The 16,852-nt window shown below is 38.8% G+C and overlaps 1 protein-coding gene across 1 annotated transcript in view; it reads right to left on the bottom strand.

Annotated features, from left to right (window-relative positions):
* Positions 1 to 146: 146 nt before the first annotated feature.
* Positions 147 to 16,852, bottom strand: part of LOC113516332 (PHD finger protein 12) — a 32,919-nt gene continuing 16,213 nt past the window's right edge. Inside the window, exons 8-14 of the mRNA XM_052896170.1 lie at positions 15,943 to 16,061; positions 14,641 to 14,846; positions 11,621 to 11,857; positions 10,396 to 10,700; positions 9,213 to 9,378; positions 8,070 to 8,302; positions 147 to 7,623 (exon numbers count right to left, since the gene is read on the bottom strand). Of these exons, the coding sequence (XP_052752130.1) occupies positions 7,428 to 7,623; positions 8,070 to 8,302; positions 9,213 to 9,378; positions 10,396 to 10,700; positions 11,621 to 11,857; positions 14,641 to 14,846; positions 15,943 to 16,061 (1,462 nt within the window). The 3' untranslated portion in view covers positions 147 to 7,427. The remainder of the gene's footprint in view (positions 7,624 to 8,069; positions 8,303 to 9,212; positions 9,379 to 10,395; positions 10,701 to 11,620; positions 11,858 to 14,640; positions 14,847 to 15,942; positions 16,062 to 16,852) is intronic.

Genomic DNA, 16,852 nt, shown 5'->3' with positions numbered 1-16,852 from the left:
CTATCCAAATTTATTTGGAGTCTTTTATTATATGTATAATTTAAGATATAAATCTTTTATTCATATTACAAAAACATTTGGCTTATAATTTTACAAATTAAATATTTTGAAAATTGATCGATCAATGAATAAAAAAAAACAAATGATTCCCTTAAAATACTTATATTTCTTGACATAAACATCAATACTAAGTCCGACACTGGACTCGTTTGGTAAAATTTATCCATCTATGTAATACCATCCTTATATCACATTCTTCGATCTAAAAACAACCACAGAATTGGCCATACACAGTTGCATCAAACATAATCATTCTCTAACCTAAAATTACACACTAGTCAATACAATAATGCATTAGAAACCACTAATAGTATATTACTGCAGCGACCAGCAACTGAGGCATTGATGGACGAACGTGCAAATGTGTGCTGAGGCGTAGCGAGGCACACATACGTGAGTCCATCAATGCCTAGTTGTGGCCAAGGCTTGTATAGTACTTTTCTCAAACAATGCGCAGAAATCAAAAACACAATTTTGCTTTTTAAGTTCAATGACGAATAAAGAACAATAATAATTTTTCACGCGCCATAGTGTCCCTTTGTTTTTTTTTTTTTTCAATAAACAGATTTCTATTTGCAAGCCAGTTCGAAATTTAAATAAAACCTTTTATAAGTGCCTCCTTGGTACCCATGTTTCGAACTAAAAGGTCATTCCATTTTTAAATTACAGGACAGATATGAGTTTACATAGTAATTTATCTGGCCGCATAACACGACAGATATGGATTTCCATACAACTTTTGCCGGCCGCTGCCCGCATGTATCTGGCCGGTACGGCAATTTTGATTTATCTCGAAGAAGATTGTCAAAATAATGCTCACATTTCCAAGCATGTTTGAGAAAATAGTTATTTTACAATATATTTTTCATGAGGAAATAAACATGACATGTCTTTTTATACGAATAATAATAAATAGAGACAGTATAGTATTGTATCTATTTAATGGAACTAGATAGGATTATTGTTTTCCAAATAAATAGTCAAAAATATTTTTTTAAAAAAAAAACCCACTTTCATTGTGATAAAACCAGATATTTTGATTTACAAACTGAACTATTGTACAAATTACGATAAAATCTCCACGGAACCAATCAATAATATTTAATATTACCGGTAAGACGTAATACTTACCTATTAATACCAGTTTCAATAAAATAATTATGAAACGGTCAAAGTAGCTGTCATAGCCCTCCCAAGAGCTTATCAACACTACGTAATGGAGTCCAAAAAGATTTTAAATATATACAATGGATATATTAATCCATTTGACTACATTATTTAGTCACATAAGAGATTTCAATAAATATATATGGCAGTGAGTACATAACCGTTTTCTAGCATCTTAAACTGCTTACTCATTGCTTATACAAAGTTTCATAACAATGATGTCCATAGGGATTAAAATAGCCACCTTACGCAAATCATATTGTCATCTTAGCCGAGTCGAATAGGCGTCTCGCAATGTGATATTAACACATTATCTAGACCGGTGTTTACCCACGCCCCACAGAGGGGCAATTTGATAGTTAAAGGCGGGGGGGGGGGGGGGGGGGGTTAAAAAATGGACTCGAAGCGATTTTAACCTTCTTAATCCAGATCATTTAAATGCAATGCTACGAGTAAATATCGCTGTCAAATTTAACAAAAAAAAAAAAGTAAAAAAAAACATACACACATTTGCTTTGTAAATATTTTAATATTATCAATTAGCAAACTGTAGAACAACGCGTAGCAAGCAGCAGCCGATCGGGGGGAAAAGGGATTGTTAGTAATGGTGTCAAATAGCCCCATTACTAGAAACATACCCTGTCAGGTCGACCTCCACGTGGTTCCCCCTGGAAATCATCGTGGCTAATTCTAGTTGAATTCATCAGGATGGACTAACTGGCCTGTTTTCATTACTCATCAGTCATCTATCACTGGTGCCCCGCCAGTGTATACCGATAGCGCAGAAGGGGTTACCATACCATTATCTCTCAGCCGATCTAGTGATGTGAAGGGCATAAAACAGCAGCCGATCTAGTGATGTGAACGGCATCACTAAAATAACGCATTGGACTAGTGCAGACGTATTAAATCTGTAATCAAGAACTAGTTCGATTGTATTTTAATAAAATTTATTTTAATTATTTTTCATTTTTTTTAAATACATTATAAGAATAGACTTTACTGCTGAACATAAGCCTTCCTCTTGGGAGGTTTTGCCATGGCAATTCCATGCTTGCAGGTGGATTGGCTGTTGCATAAATGTAGTAATATATTATTTGTTGGCGAGTCTATGGTTCTGTAACATTATTAAAACAAAAATAAACTTATCTATGGTCTATTCGAAAATGGAGTTTTATTGAACATTGGCAACAGTTAGGCTTTGGAAATGTTTTAAGAGGCATACTACTGGCCATGTCTCGCCTTCCCTTAGTCGCTTCTTACGACACCCACGAGACTTTAAGTATATATAAATTTATTTGTATATATAAAATAAATGCCTGCTTTTCTGCCTATATTAATGGGAGATAGACGTGACAGATATGTATGTATGTAAATAAATGCCTATTATTCGATTAATGTAACTTTTACATTACAATAATATGATTTGCATGGTAACTATTTTAAACCACAAAGAAAAAATATGTGTGTATATGCACGAAAGCCGTGTGGCCGTGTGGTCCCGGCATAGAATAGGCCACCCCTTCCTTTCCTGTGAGTTTCGTAAGCGGTATGGTATACCACCAGGTACCGATTACAATGCATACGTTTACATTTGCAAGAACTAACCTTGATGCGTGGTAACATTAGCACAATAGTTGCGCATTTATTACTTAGTAATCATAAATCGTAATATAGTTTTTATATAAAATTACAACTTCAATGAACACATTACATAATACAATATTAAAAAATGGCAGATAATTGAATTAAATTCGACATCGTCATCATAATTTCAGCCATTACCCGTCCACTGCTGGACATAGGCCTCCCCCCCCCCCCCCATAGACCGCCATAAGGTACGGTCCTGAGCCACCTGCGTCCACTGGCTCCTTGCAATGCAAATGCATTATTTGAGGTCGTCACTCCATCTAGTGGGGGGTCGTCCTACACCGCGTTTGCCAGTACGGGGTCGCCACTCAAGAACGTTGAGAAACTATTGTAATATTTATTAAATTGTGATTATACATTACTTTTATTATGATATCGTAATTATTTATATTTATAATAAGTTTACTATTGTAATCTTTTGGAGGAAACAATAAAGAGTATCTATCTATCTATACTAATAAAGGATGATTGGCGAATCGAAGTTAAAGTTACCTTCATACTTCCAAAGGATAAAAATAATCATTAAAAACAGGCGCACACGTGCCTTCAAACATGTCTGTAAAGCTTGACCAGGATTCGGGAGATTTAAGACACGTCGCATTAAAATTAAAAAACGTTTTACAACCTTATATTTATACTTAATAGAGTACATAACGGATTGACAGAACGCGATACAGAGGCAGCACTGTGCCGTCTGACGTCGCTCATTTAAATCCCATGTAAAAACAATCTGAAACACTTACAATTATTGATATGACAGTACACACGTGAGCTGAAATATTTACCTATTATATACACGTCTATAACACATTCGAAAACATTGCTACTCATTCTGAAGCTTCATTTCTCTAAGCCAACACTGTTACCATTTGCGTGAGACTCCTGCTTGTTTTTTTTTTTTTTACTTTTAAACGAGATGTTTTTTATTGAAAATTCAAAATTTTTTTTATGGGTAAAGATGAAATGTTAACCCTGTCTACGCTATCGGTATACGGTGGCAGGATACCAGTGAAGGGTGACAGATGAGCAAGGTCAACTTGACAGGTGAACAAGAATTAACCACTATGGTTTCCAGGAGGAACCGCCGACCTTCAGGTCGCTTTTCTTTTTGGGGGGAAAAGGATTGTTAGTAATGGAGACTGAGAATCCCATTGCTAGCAATATACCCAACCAGGTCGACCTCCTCGCCGTTCTCCCTGGAAACTATCATGGTTAATTTCTGATAAATTCATCATGATGGGCTAACGGGCCTGTTTTTATTCTCATCTATCACCCTTCACTGGTGCTCCGCCAGCGTATCCCGTTAGCGCAGGCGGGGTTACCATACCATTTTCACCCATCAAAAAAAAAACACACTGTTACTATTTGCGTCAGACTCCTGCCTGATTTTTACTTTTAAAAGAGACGTCTTTTTTTTTATACCACTGAGGTGGCAAACAAGCATACGGCCCACCTGATGGTAAGCGGTTACCGTAGCCTATGAACGCCTGCAATACCAGAAGTATTACGCGCGCGTTGCCGACCCTCAAGAAACCTCTTTACCCCCCTTTTGAAGAACCCTATGCTGTAGTCTCTTGGGAAAACATCGGCAGGGAGCTCATTCCATAACCTTTAAGTCTTTATTGAAAATTTATTTTTTTTTATGGGTGAATGATGAAATGGTAGCCCTGCCTGCGCTATCGGTATACGCTGGCAGACCAGTGAAGGATGACAGGTGAGGATGAAGACAAATCAGTTGGTCCATAGTAATCAATTGAACAAGAATTAACCACTATGGTTTCCAGGGGGAACCGCGTGGAGATCGACCTAATAGGGTATATTGCTAGCAATGGGGTTGTTAAATCTCATTATTACCAATCCCTTTCCCCCCTTTAAATTCAAATTATGCAATGTGAATTTGTTTGGAATCCTTTAAATCTGCCACTTTAGCAAAATCATCAGCATGATATGCCACAGACAAAATTTAGGAGCGGAATTTGGCAAAATGACAGCCATCTGCCACAAATGGTCACACTGTAAGCCAATCTTTTAACCTAACATTTAATTTCTCCAAATTACTATTTTATGGACCATCATAAACTAAAATTACAATAGTTTTAACTTAAACCTATTATAAAATGAGTTAGATTTCGCTACGGTATCAAATTGTAATTTTAGAGGAATGACGCCACAGAAATGGCACCACGGTACATTTTTACTAAAGCGACATCTGTCGAAAAACTTAACAACTGGACGCGCCGATTTATTTCAACAGAATTTAATAAAAATTTAAAACTAATGAATACTCGACCCGACCATAAGGCAGTTTGCTGATGTCCACCACTGTAGTAGTACAATAAAAATTTTTTTTTTTTTTTTAAATACTACTATGTGTGAGTGTAGTGGCAAACAAGCATACAGCTCGTCTGATGGTAAACGGAGTTTTTTTAATGGGTGATAATGGAATGGTAACCCCGCCTGCGCTATCGGTATACACCGGCGGGGCACCAGTGAGGAATGATAGATGAGGATGAAGCAGGTCAGTTAGCCCATCGTGACGAATTCAACAAGAATTGTTCACGATGGTTTCCAGGGGGGAACCACGTGGAGGTCGACCTGATAGGGTATATTGCTTGCAATGTCGAACTCCATTTCTAACAATCCCTTTCCCCCCGGTAAACGAAGTTACCGTAGCCTATGGACGCCTGTCACACTAGGAATGTCAACGCGCATTGCCTATCCTTAAAAAAACCTTCATACGCCCTTTTTGAAAAACCCCATGCTATAGTCTCTAGGGAAAGCCTCAGCTAATTATTACACAGCCTAAGTGTATGCGGGAGGAAGCTCCTTTGAAACCGCAATATGTGGGGGGGGGGAGAGGATTGTTAGTAATGGAGACTAAGAATCCTATTGCTAGCAATATACCCAACCAGGTCGTCCTCGCGGTTCCCCCTGGAAACTATCATGGTTAATTCCTTAAATACTGGTGCTCTGCCAGCGCATCCCGTTAGCGCAAGCGAGGTTACCGTACCATTTTCACCCAAATAAAAAAAACTGCACTGTGTGTGATTATTCTGTTTCTAAGATGTAAGGATAGATTCCCTGTCGACGGTGAGCGGTACGATGGTGAAAGGAGGTTGTAGGCATCATATCTAATAGATCTTCAGAACACAATACGTTATACAGACGGTAGAAGATGCAAAGAGAGGCAAAGTCTCGCCTTGAATTAAAGGACTCGATACCGCCTGTTAACCTAGAATCATAGCAATACTATAAGGACATCAGCAGACTTAATTTATTACCAACTTAATTTCAACAGTATTTCTGTGATAATCAAACAAAACTTCAGAACACACTAATATAGAAGATTTTGTTTCATTTCTCAATTTACAAATACTCCCGTTTAACCAAACAAATCCCTACTTTCATACATTCAAATAACTTTGTTGCCAGCACAAAAAACACGAGAATAACATATGTACATATATACCAAAATATATTTCTGTCCAGCCCAGCAGTGGGACGTAAATATTAATGAATTATAATGATATTATATCACATGGCAAAGATCTTAACGACAAATTTTACTACATAACATATTAAACTTTAAATAGTTAAAATTACACCCGCAGTTAACTCACAAAGAGACTGTTATGAGCAGTTTAACAATGTCCGTGGTATATTTTATTATTCATTTTGAACTGAACACACGCAGAGAGAGAAATTTAAATCTAAATGAATATTCATCATGTATTTTTTAAGTATAAATTACTATATTTTCTAGTTAAAACACACTGGGTAACGCGGTTTGATACAATAATATGGTATTACTGTTGTTTTATTATTTATATATTTACATATGTAAGTGTATACAGTTACTTTTTAATCTAAAATATGTTTAATTTTAACTAAATATTATTAAGTTTACATTTAGCTGTAAAGTTTTTACCCTTGTACATTCTATAGTTTACTTTTAGCTTTTCAAAGGTTGACTGTAAGCGATCCTCTAAGGCGGTGTTTCCCAACGTGGGGCCCACGCCCCACAGGGGGGGGCAATGTTATAGTTAAGGGGGGGCAATTAAAAAATGGACTCGAAGCGATTTTAACCCTCTTGCTTCGGGCCATTTAAATGCAACGCTACGAGTAGATATCGATGCAAAATATAACAAAAAAAGTAAATTAAAATAAATGCTTAATTTATTAGGTATAATTTCGTTTGACGTTACCAAAATATCAACTGGGCGATTAGAGTCGTCAAGTAAACTTTGTCGGGAAAAATTATGTATGGGGGGTATAAAAATTTTAGAAATGTTCAAGTGGGGCGTGACACAAAAAAAGTTGAGAAACACTGCTCTATGGGATAAGTCCGCCGTTGCATATTAAATGTTTTAACATGTCCAATATAAAATATGTACAATAAAGATTTTACAATAGAATAAAACATTTTAAATTCTACAAAATACATAAAAAATACAAAAACACAGTCAAATGCTAGAACTCCTGTACTTGGGAGTTCATTAGATGCATAAAGGATATTAGAGTTCAGTGAGCGAGTGAGACTAGGGCGGGCGCTAGAGGGCGGGGTCGTCGTGTTGGGGACGGCCGTCGCCGGTGACGCTGAACACGTAGAGCAGGCAGCCGAACTGCAGCAGCGCGCCGTGCGACAGCAGCGCCGAGCCTTCCCACGCGCCCGCCGCCGCCGCCGCCGCCGCCGCCGCGCCGCAGCCGCAGCAGTCCTCGTCCGCGCCCAGCAGCGACCCGTTCACTCTGCAGCCCCACATCGTATCGCTTAATACACACACATACACATCACCAGAGGGACACTTTGTACAAAAGTCGATTGCTTGGGTATCTGCGATTTTTATTTATTCCAAAAAATAAGAGAAAAACTCCGAGGAAACTGTGGCTACATTTCAGAAGGCCATCGAAGAAATCCCTAAGGACGAGTAGGCAAAGTGCTTTTCTCAGTGGTTCTATCGGATGCAGCGATGTATTGTCGTGAATGGACACTATTTTGAAAACATAAAATAATGGTAAAAACTTGCTAATTTAACCAGGTTTTGATTTTCTAAGGACTTTTAGTCTGACCCTCGTCAATCCCTTAGGCTTTTAAATTTTAACTCTAAAACAACTATGAATTATTCATATCAAAACATTTATATGAATTTCCAGTGACAAACTGCATACCAAATGTTAAAACAGTGTGAACTAACCTGAACGGGCGCGGCATCCGATGCCTGACGATATCCCTGACGGCGTTCGCCCGCGCCTCGGCCTCGTCCGGCTCGCGCGGCTCGTCCGCGTCGTGCTCGGCGTCGTGCTCGGCGTCGCGCTCGCGCTCGTGCTCCGGCTCGTGCTCGCTGTGCGTCGCGTCGCACGTGTACAGCACGCCGTTGACGCGCGTACCCCACTCCGAGTAATTGATCAGCTCGAAGTGTTGGGTCACCTGCAAAATTTATTTTTATCTCCTTTGTCCACTCCCATACCGAGTTAATTTTGTATGTGATACATACAAAATTAATGCGTTCTAATCCTTACTAACGGCTTACAGCATTAGAATTAGAAGTATGGACTGAAAGTTGACGTAGTGACAAAAACCAAAAAGAGAATGTTACTTGCCCATTTGGAGAGGATGGATGAAAGAATTACGAAAGAGATTTATCGATCAATAATGAATAGAGATATTTTTGTTATGTTTTATGATATCTTCTTGTCACTTGTAAAAATATTCAACACAATGCAATATTGTAACGAATAAAAATAAATTGAATTGAATTGAATCGATAGGGGCCGCCCTAGACGGACGCATGTCGACCAAATAGGCGACGTGCTGAACAAGGGCCAAATTAAAAGTACCCGTAACCGGCGAGCGTGTATGAAAAGATTGAGGAATGTGGAAGAAGCGAAAGAGGCTTGTTTGAATCGAAGCATTTGGCATCCCATTGTTTCAGCCTACTCTAATTTGTGACAAATATGTATATATATATTTTTTTTCTTAAATATTTTTTTTTAATATTTTTTTTTATCTGTATTTATCTCATTTTTTGAAAGGCAATCATCTTTTTTAAATGAAGCATATTTGTTTTATATTATTCATTATATAATATGTAATACACATGTTTGCCTCACGAGTCTATGTGCCTCAGATAAATCCTATATACTCTTTGGGTTATTTATCTAAAGCGACAACTATCAAATTTAATATTTTGCGTTTATTAATAAAAACCTTGTGTGTGGCATCATTGTTGTTATCTTGTAATTATTTTTTTTTATATAAATAAGTCGTGGTTTTCCTTTTACAAATAAATAAATGTGTAGCGGTGTAGTGTCCAGCAGTGGTGAGTGAGGGCACTGACCTCGTCCATGAATATAAGCGCGTGTCGCGGGGAGAGCCCCCGGCAGCGGCGGCGGCTGAGGTGCGGAGGCTGCTCGAGGCGCACGTCGCAGCTGCTGTCCGTGCCCACCCACAGCACTGACAGCCGCATCGGGATCGGCTCGCCAAGGCCATCGCCTAGGCCGTTCCTGGATTCAAAATATTTTTTTAGTAAAATCTCGATTATCCGAACATCGATTATCCGAATATTAGATTATCCGGACTTATTTTTCTCGGTTCTATTTACCGATTTAGAAACGGTACTATCTTTTAATTGGGTAAATAGGTAGATGGCATTTTTTTATATCGTATTGTCTAAATGACGTATGTAAATTTATACGTAATAAAAAATATAAAAATTAAATATGTATAGTTGGATTTGATTTTGAAATCGATTATCCGGATTTTCGATTATATGGAATACCTTTGGTTTTATTGAATACGGATAACCGAGATTTCATTGTATTAATGTTGAAATGTTAATTATTAGTTACAATGATACTATATGCAGCACAACTTTACTCTTATATAGTTGATTTTTATATATTTGTATTAAGTATTTGTTTCATTATTTTTTTATACAAATAGATTTTGTTTTCGATGTTTGTCTTAAAATCATTTTAACATTGGCTCTTTTAAAAATCAATGTTGCAGAGAAACATTGTAGAGTAGATATAGAGTAAACAGAGTATGTGGGATTTAAAGATTAAAGGGTATATTATGATTATAAATCATCAAAGTCATAAAACATGAGTTTTATACTCGTATTTTCTGTAAATAAATAAGTAAATGTATAAGTTTGAAGTTGAAAAAACAATAATTTATAGATGGAATGTTATCTAATATTTTTTTTATTATATTTTTTTTTTGTTTTATTTTATTTTATACAAAAATCCATAGCTCTTAAAAATAACTTACATGCTAAGTCTCTTATGAATACAGCCAATAACGGATTTTATTTATATAAAGAAAAATTTTGATTCCAAAGCGAGGTAGGCAAGTTAGAGTGGGTGTATGTGTAGTGTAATATAAATAAATGTAAATATGTAGTGTATATACGTTTATGTTGAGATGATTCATATTAGGAATTAGAGGTGCGATGTTAGAGTGAAATTATATATTGAATCGCATTCAAGTAACATATTGAAAAGAGAAGCAAACTGTACCTGCTGGGGCGGTGCACGGCGGCGAGCGCGGCGCGCGGCGGCAGATGCAGCGCGTGCGCGGGCGGCGCGGACGGCGGCGGCGGCGGCGGCGGCGGCGGCGGCGGCGCGGGCGGCGGCGGCCCCCAGACGGCGGCGGCGATGCGCTGGCGCTCGGCGGCCGACAGCAGCTCGGAGGGCAGCGGCACGCGGCGCAGGCCGTGGCGCTGCAGGCGCGCGCGCGCCAGCGAGCGGCGCACGGCCGCCGCCGCGCCGCCCGCCAGCGGCGCGCGCGCCCACGCGCCCGCCGCCTGCTCGCCCCACGCCACCTGCACACGCGCGCACGAGCCAACACTCACTCACCCATACTACATACACTACATACACTGCCTCTCTACGATGCATTTGAGATCACCACTCCGTCTACAGAGCTCATCCTCCACTGCGATTTGCTTGTACGGAATACGCACATACAAACATAAAATATTATAAATAAAAACAAAATCCATCGAATCATTTTTAAATTTATCCATTTCTATTAAATAAAAAAGAAAAACAAATTCCTATCCTTTATAGAGCATAGACTAATACAAATACAATTTTTAAAAATAATATAAATATTTATTTCTCAATTAACAACTCCCCTCGTAACACAGTGATGAACACATTACACAAATAAAACCTAAAACAGTACCCCCAAATTTCCATTGCCTTATTCCTTATAATACATTCAATACTATACTTAAAAGCCAGGCAATAAATGTAAATATACTCACACTTATATCACTTATGTAAATGGCCACAATAGTAAGCAATCCCTTAGTATATTCATTAGACTTCAGTACACAAACAAATGTTCTATAAACTGTCACAGAATGCAAGTACAAACTTCTAACCGTGATATAACACTCTCATATCATTCATTTTAGTCCAGAAAATTAAACTTATTTATTTATTTAACTCTTTATTGCACCATAAATAAAAATATACACGTTAGGTTACTGTTATAATTGGTATCATAAAAAAATTATAGGAAAATGAATCATTCTATTTCAGACAGCACCAAATTAACTAACCAGGCTGCTTAAGCCATGTTCTCCACAATGAGCCAACTAAACTGTCTTTGCCCTCGCCTATTGTCAGCTATTCACTCTATTGTTGCATGGTTACTATTTCATTTTCATCAGCTAAAAAAATTCTAAACCTACTGGAATCCAAGTAAATTTGAACGCGAAGCGAATGGCGTTACCTGCTGCAGCCGCTGCCAGGCCAGCAGCTTGACGAGCCTGTCGTCGAGCTTCTGCAGCTGGTCGTCGACGGCGGCCAGCAGGTCCTCCGCGTCCCCGTCGGCGCGCAGCTCCAGGCGCTCCCGCCGCGCCCCGCGGCGCCGCTCGCCGCCCGACAGCCGCCGCTTCTTCACCGCCGCCGTCAGGTACTCGAAGTCCGAGTCCGACAACTCACTCGACTCGTCGCTCTGTCTACCCAACTAGAGGGATGAGGGGGAGTTAGTAATGTAGTCCAACAGCTTCATTAACTAACAATATATAACAACGACCCTATCAGAGAACCTCCATTCTCCCTGGACAGTGTTGGTTCTTTTGGAATTATTATGGAATTCATCAAGTCGTGATGGGTCAACTGGCCTGCTTTCATCCTCACCTATCACCTTTCAATGGTACCTTGCCAACATATACCGACAGCTCAGACGGGTTGCACATACCATTTTCACCCATTAAAATAATCTACGAGATATAAGCGAATTCATAAACTATAAAACCTATATAATATATATAAGCGGTTTCTTGTAATTCGAACTATTTTCAATTGTTAAAAAAAAAATACCAAAAAAGACGTATCATAATAATAAATACAGACCTACATAACCAAATACATTTTTGATTTTGAAATATTGAAATAGAAATTTTTTGACATTTAAATATAGTCAATCTATAATATATAATCTCAATTATCCGAAAATCGATTATCCGGACTTATTCTGTACAGCTCTCAGATTTATTAATGATATTATGTATTCCATTATCTTTATAGCTTTTTATATCGTGTTGTTTAAATGACGTATGTAGAACTCTTTACATAATATAAAAAAAAAATATTAAAATTTAATTATATTATTTAGTTTGATTTAACTTTGGAATCGATTATCCGGATTTTCGGTTATACAGACTACGCCTGGATTTATTTGATTCGGATAATCGAGATTCTACTATATGTATTTTTTTACGTAAGGAACTGTAACTACGCAAGAAGGGGCATTATCTAATATTATAATATTGAAACTAGACGATGCCTATACATGGGAGATATTTAAGAAAAAATTGTATGAGGGTCATATAATAAGAGCACGAAAAAACTAAAACAATAATTTTAAAAATGTCGTCCGTCTGTATGTTAGTTTGGTAAAAACTACTGCACAAAATTGGATGTGATTACTTCCTCAAGGTAATTGTCTTCCTCAAGGGATAATTTAAAAAACTGGTGTATATTTTACTTTGAAATTCTGGAATGTCTATTTCTTTTATTTTTCTCACTTTGAAATTGACGTATATGAAGTAGGTAATAATATAGCTATTTCATACGCATCTTATTACTACCAAGTCATTTAGGACTTTTTTATTGGATGATAATGAAATGGTAACCCCGCCTCTGTTAGATATTTATTTTAAATTATATTAATTTTCTTAAACATCTTGTGTTAAAATGTGTACCTACATTTATTAATAAAAATCAGACTGACTACTTTAAATATAATAAAACGTTAAAATTACTATTATACCAAATTTGGTAATAAATTATTCTTGTAATGTATATAGAACATATAGAACACTGATTTATATTTTAATTAATTTTATAATTATTCATTGTCATGATACTTGAATAAAAAGTAATGAAATTGTAAGAACACGTGGTCTCACTGACTTGTCTACTCGAATTCGGCCGTGTGGATATAAAAGATTGTCATTTGGGTGGGGAGACACTTCTTGTCCAACCGTTGAACAGAGCGGAGCTCCCTGACGTATCAAGAGTGTACAAGTAAACTACATGGTCATTATATAAAATATATCACAATTATTGTTGATGGAAGTCCTAAAGAATCTATAGTTAAATAAGTGTGAATGGATCAACAGAAGTTGGGTATTTATGTTATATTATTTATTATATATCATATACATGTAAAGTTAGTATTACGTAGTACCCCACGTATCATATCATATCAAACAGGTCAGTTAGCCCATCACGGTGAATACATCTGGAACTCAACACGATTGTTTCCAGGGGGAACAATATGGAGGTCGACCTGAAGAGAGTATATTGCTAGCAATGAGACTGACAGACCGCATTACTAACAATCCCTTCCCCTTAAAGTTAATGTATATAAAGAAGTAGACATTATTGCTAGAAATACATCCTCTCAGGTCTACCAACTCAATGCTGTAACACCATAATGGTATCAACGCAGGGGGGAAGGATTGAATGCGGACTACCAGTCCCATTGTTGGCAATATACCCTGTCAAGTCGACCACCATGTGGTCCTCTGAAAACTATCGTGTCAAAATCCAGGTATAATCATCATGATGGGCTTAACTGACCTGCCTTTTTATACTTATCTATCATCCCTCACTGGCGCCCCGCCAGCGTATAGCGTTAACGCAAAAGGGGGGTACCGCTCCATTGTCATCTATTAAACAATGGTATCTGAGTCCTCAGGAATGGCAACACATGGGGGGTATCATGGGCGAAACAGTATACTCTGTTATGTCCATGGTACTGCTCATGTCTATAGGCGACGGTTACCACTTTTCACCAGGTAGGCCGTCAGCTTGTTTGCTATTCTAAGTTGTATAAAAAAAATATATATATATTTGCGCTGAGTTTCAGCTATGATCATAGTTACGTCATTGACTACGGTAACGAAATGAACTACCAATTAAGCTAAACGAAAATGGGAAAAAAAGCCAAAAATTTATATCAGGCAGAGTTAGGCATTTAGCCGTGTAGGTCCCGGCATAGAATAGGCCACCCCCTCCTTTTCCGTGAGTGTCATAAGAGTCGACTAAGGGACGGCGAGGGATGCGCAGCAGCGTCCCTCTTAAAACATCTCTAAAACCTAACTGCGGTTACCAACCCGCCTGCCAAGCGTGGCAAATACTGGCAAAACTCCCCTTATGGAAAAGACTTATATTCAGCAGTGGACAGTGAAGGGCTATAATAAAGGGTTATGCATTCCACTGTGACAGCATAATAAGAACCTTGGATTGCCCCGAAATGGCCTTGAGGTCGTCGGCGGCGTCAGCGGCGGTGGCGGCCCGCAGCGGCGAAGCGTGTGGGCAGCGGCCGCCGTCGTACTGCGGGCACGACATGTTCAGGCAGATCTGGTGCTTCGGCTTCTCGACCTCGTCCTCCACCTCGCTCTCCGACTCGTAATAGTCGCGGCTCTCCTTCAGATTCTTCAGCACTGCAATTAGTTTGGGCCCTTCAAATATTTGTTATCGAGATTTTACTAACTTTGCGATGAACTAGTATATAGTCGCACAGTCCAGTCTTTATAACCGTCCTGTGAGGGTTTAAGTGGGAGCCTCAAGGTGTCCCCTTTACCTTCTACCCCTGTCAAAAGCAAAGTACTGATTTCCGCTGCAGCCTGAAGTTAGGCTACATGGACGCGTGCAACGAACACAGAGTGTAACTCTGTGTGACCAAATTAACAGCCAAAGATAAAATTATATTATATAGATACATACTTATATAAGTGATACATAAATATATTTTTCTTAAACATGCTTGGAAATGTGAGCATTATTTTGACAATCTTCTTAGAGATAAATCAAAATTGCCGTACTGGCCAGATACATGCGGGCAGCGGCCGGCAAAAGTTGTATGAAAATCTATATCTGTCGTGTTTTGCTGCCAGATAAATTACTATGTATACTCATATCTGTCCTGTAATTTAAAAATAGAATGATCTTTTACTCCGAAACATGGCTACCAAGGAGGTAACTAATACAAGGTTTTATTTAAATTTCGAACTGGCTTGCAAATAGAAAGCTGTTTATTGAAAAAAAAAAACAAAGGAACATTATGGTGCGTGAAAAATTATTATTGTTCGTAATTCGTCATTGAATTTAAAAAGTAAAATTGTGTTTTTGAAATCCGCGCATTGTTTGAGAAAAGTACTATACAAGCCTTGGCCACAACTAGGCATTGATGGACTCACGTATGTGTTCCTCGGCTATACCTCGGCCCACATTTGTACGTTCGTCCATCAATGCCCCGGTTGCTGGCCGCTGCAGTAATGTACTATGATTAATAATTTCCTACAATAATGATTATGTTGAAAGCAGCTGCTACCAGGCGAGCATAATAACATAGGTGAGTGTGTGTGTGTGTGTGTGTGTGTGTGTGTGAGTGTGAGTGTGAGTGTGAGTGGAGCGTGTGGTGTGTGGTGTGTGGTGTGTGGTGTGTGGTGTGTGGTGTGTGGTGTGTGGTGTGTGGTGTGTGGTGTGTGGTGTGTGGTGTGTGGTGTGTGGTGTGTGGCGTGTGGTGTGGCTACTGACCTGCGCGGCAGCGCACGTACTCGCGGCGCGCGGGCAGCAGCGGCGGCGGCCGCGCGTAGTGCGCGCGCACCATGCGCGGCACCCGCACGCGCCCGCGCACGCCCGCCGGCACCTTCACCCTGCGCGACACGGACATGCTAACATCCCCACTCAGTCCTGCCCGGCGCGGTAACGTCCCTAGCCGTCTTCGTGTCTATCCCGCGTGTCAAACCCGCTTCCGTGAACATAGTCTAAATAAGAAACCACACCCGGCTCGGCCCCGACACTTGTGAAGAGTCCTAACAGGCGAGTTCCTCGTCCGGGGTCGCCCTACAATATTCCTTTGAAGGCCAGCAGCACACGTACAATGCTTTTAGTGTTGTGGATGATCATGGGCGGCGATAGTCGCTTACTTATCAGGTGAGCCGAATGCTTATTTGCCCCCGTGTTAAAAAAAAAACCCACAATCCAAATATACAAGATAGAAAGAAACGCGACTCACTGACAGTAGTATTGTGAATGCCACTAAAGAATAGACAGTAGTGTCACACACCCAAAAAATGTACTCCCCTATAAAACCAATTTAAATAACTTCCCCTCTTTACATTTTGCAATTTTACATCTAGAAATGATTAAATTAAAACAGAAGCAATCCGCAATAGAATTATAAATAAGAGAATTTAAAAATCGTATAAACAAGTCTATTTGAATAAAGAAAATTTTAATTTAATTCAAATTAAGAAACGAACATATTTAAGTTATAAAGTTTTTTTTATTTTTTTATAACATAAACAAACAGGCATGCACATTTTAGCCAATATCTTGTATTTCCATGACCATACAAGGGGGACACGAAGGCGAAAAAAAAATGGCCGCGCGAAAAATTTTTAATAATTGGCAATACTAGTCGCGATTTACTATTAATGCTTCC

The sequence above is a fragment of the Galleria mellonella genome, unplaced genomic scaffold (genome assembly GCF_026898425.1).
Source record: "Galleria mellonella isolate WM207_F2 unplaced genomic scaffold, CSIRO_AGI_GalMel_v1 utg312, whole genome shotgun sequence".
NCBI lineage: Eukaryota > Metazoa > Arthropoda > Insecta > Lepidoptera > Pyralidae > Galleria > Galleria mellonella.
The sequence above is the reverse complement of the archived record's forward strand: the minus strand, read 5'-3'. Positions and strand labels throughout refer to the sequence as shown.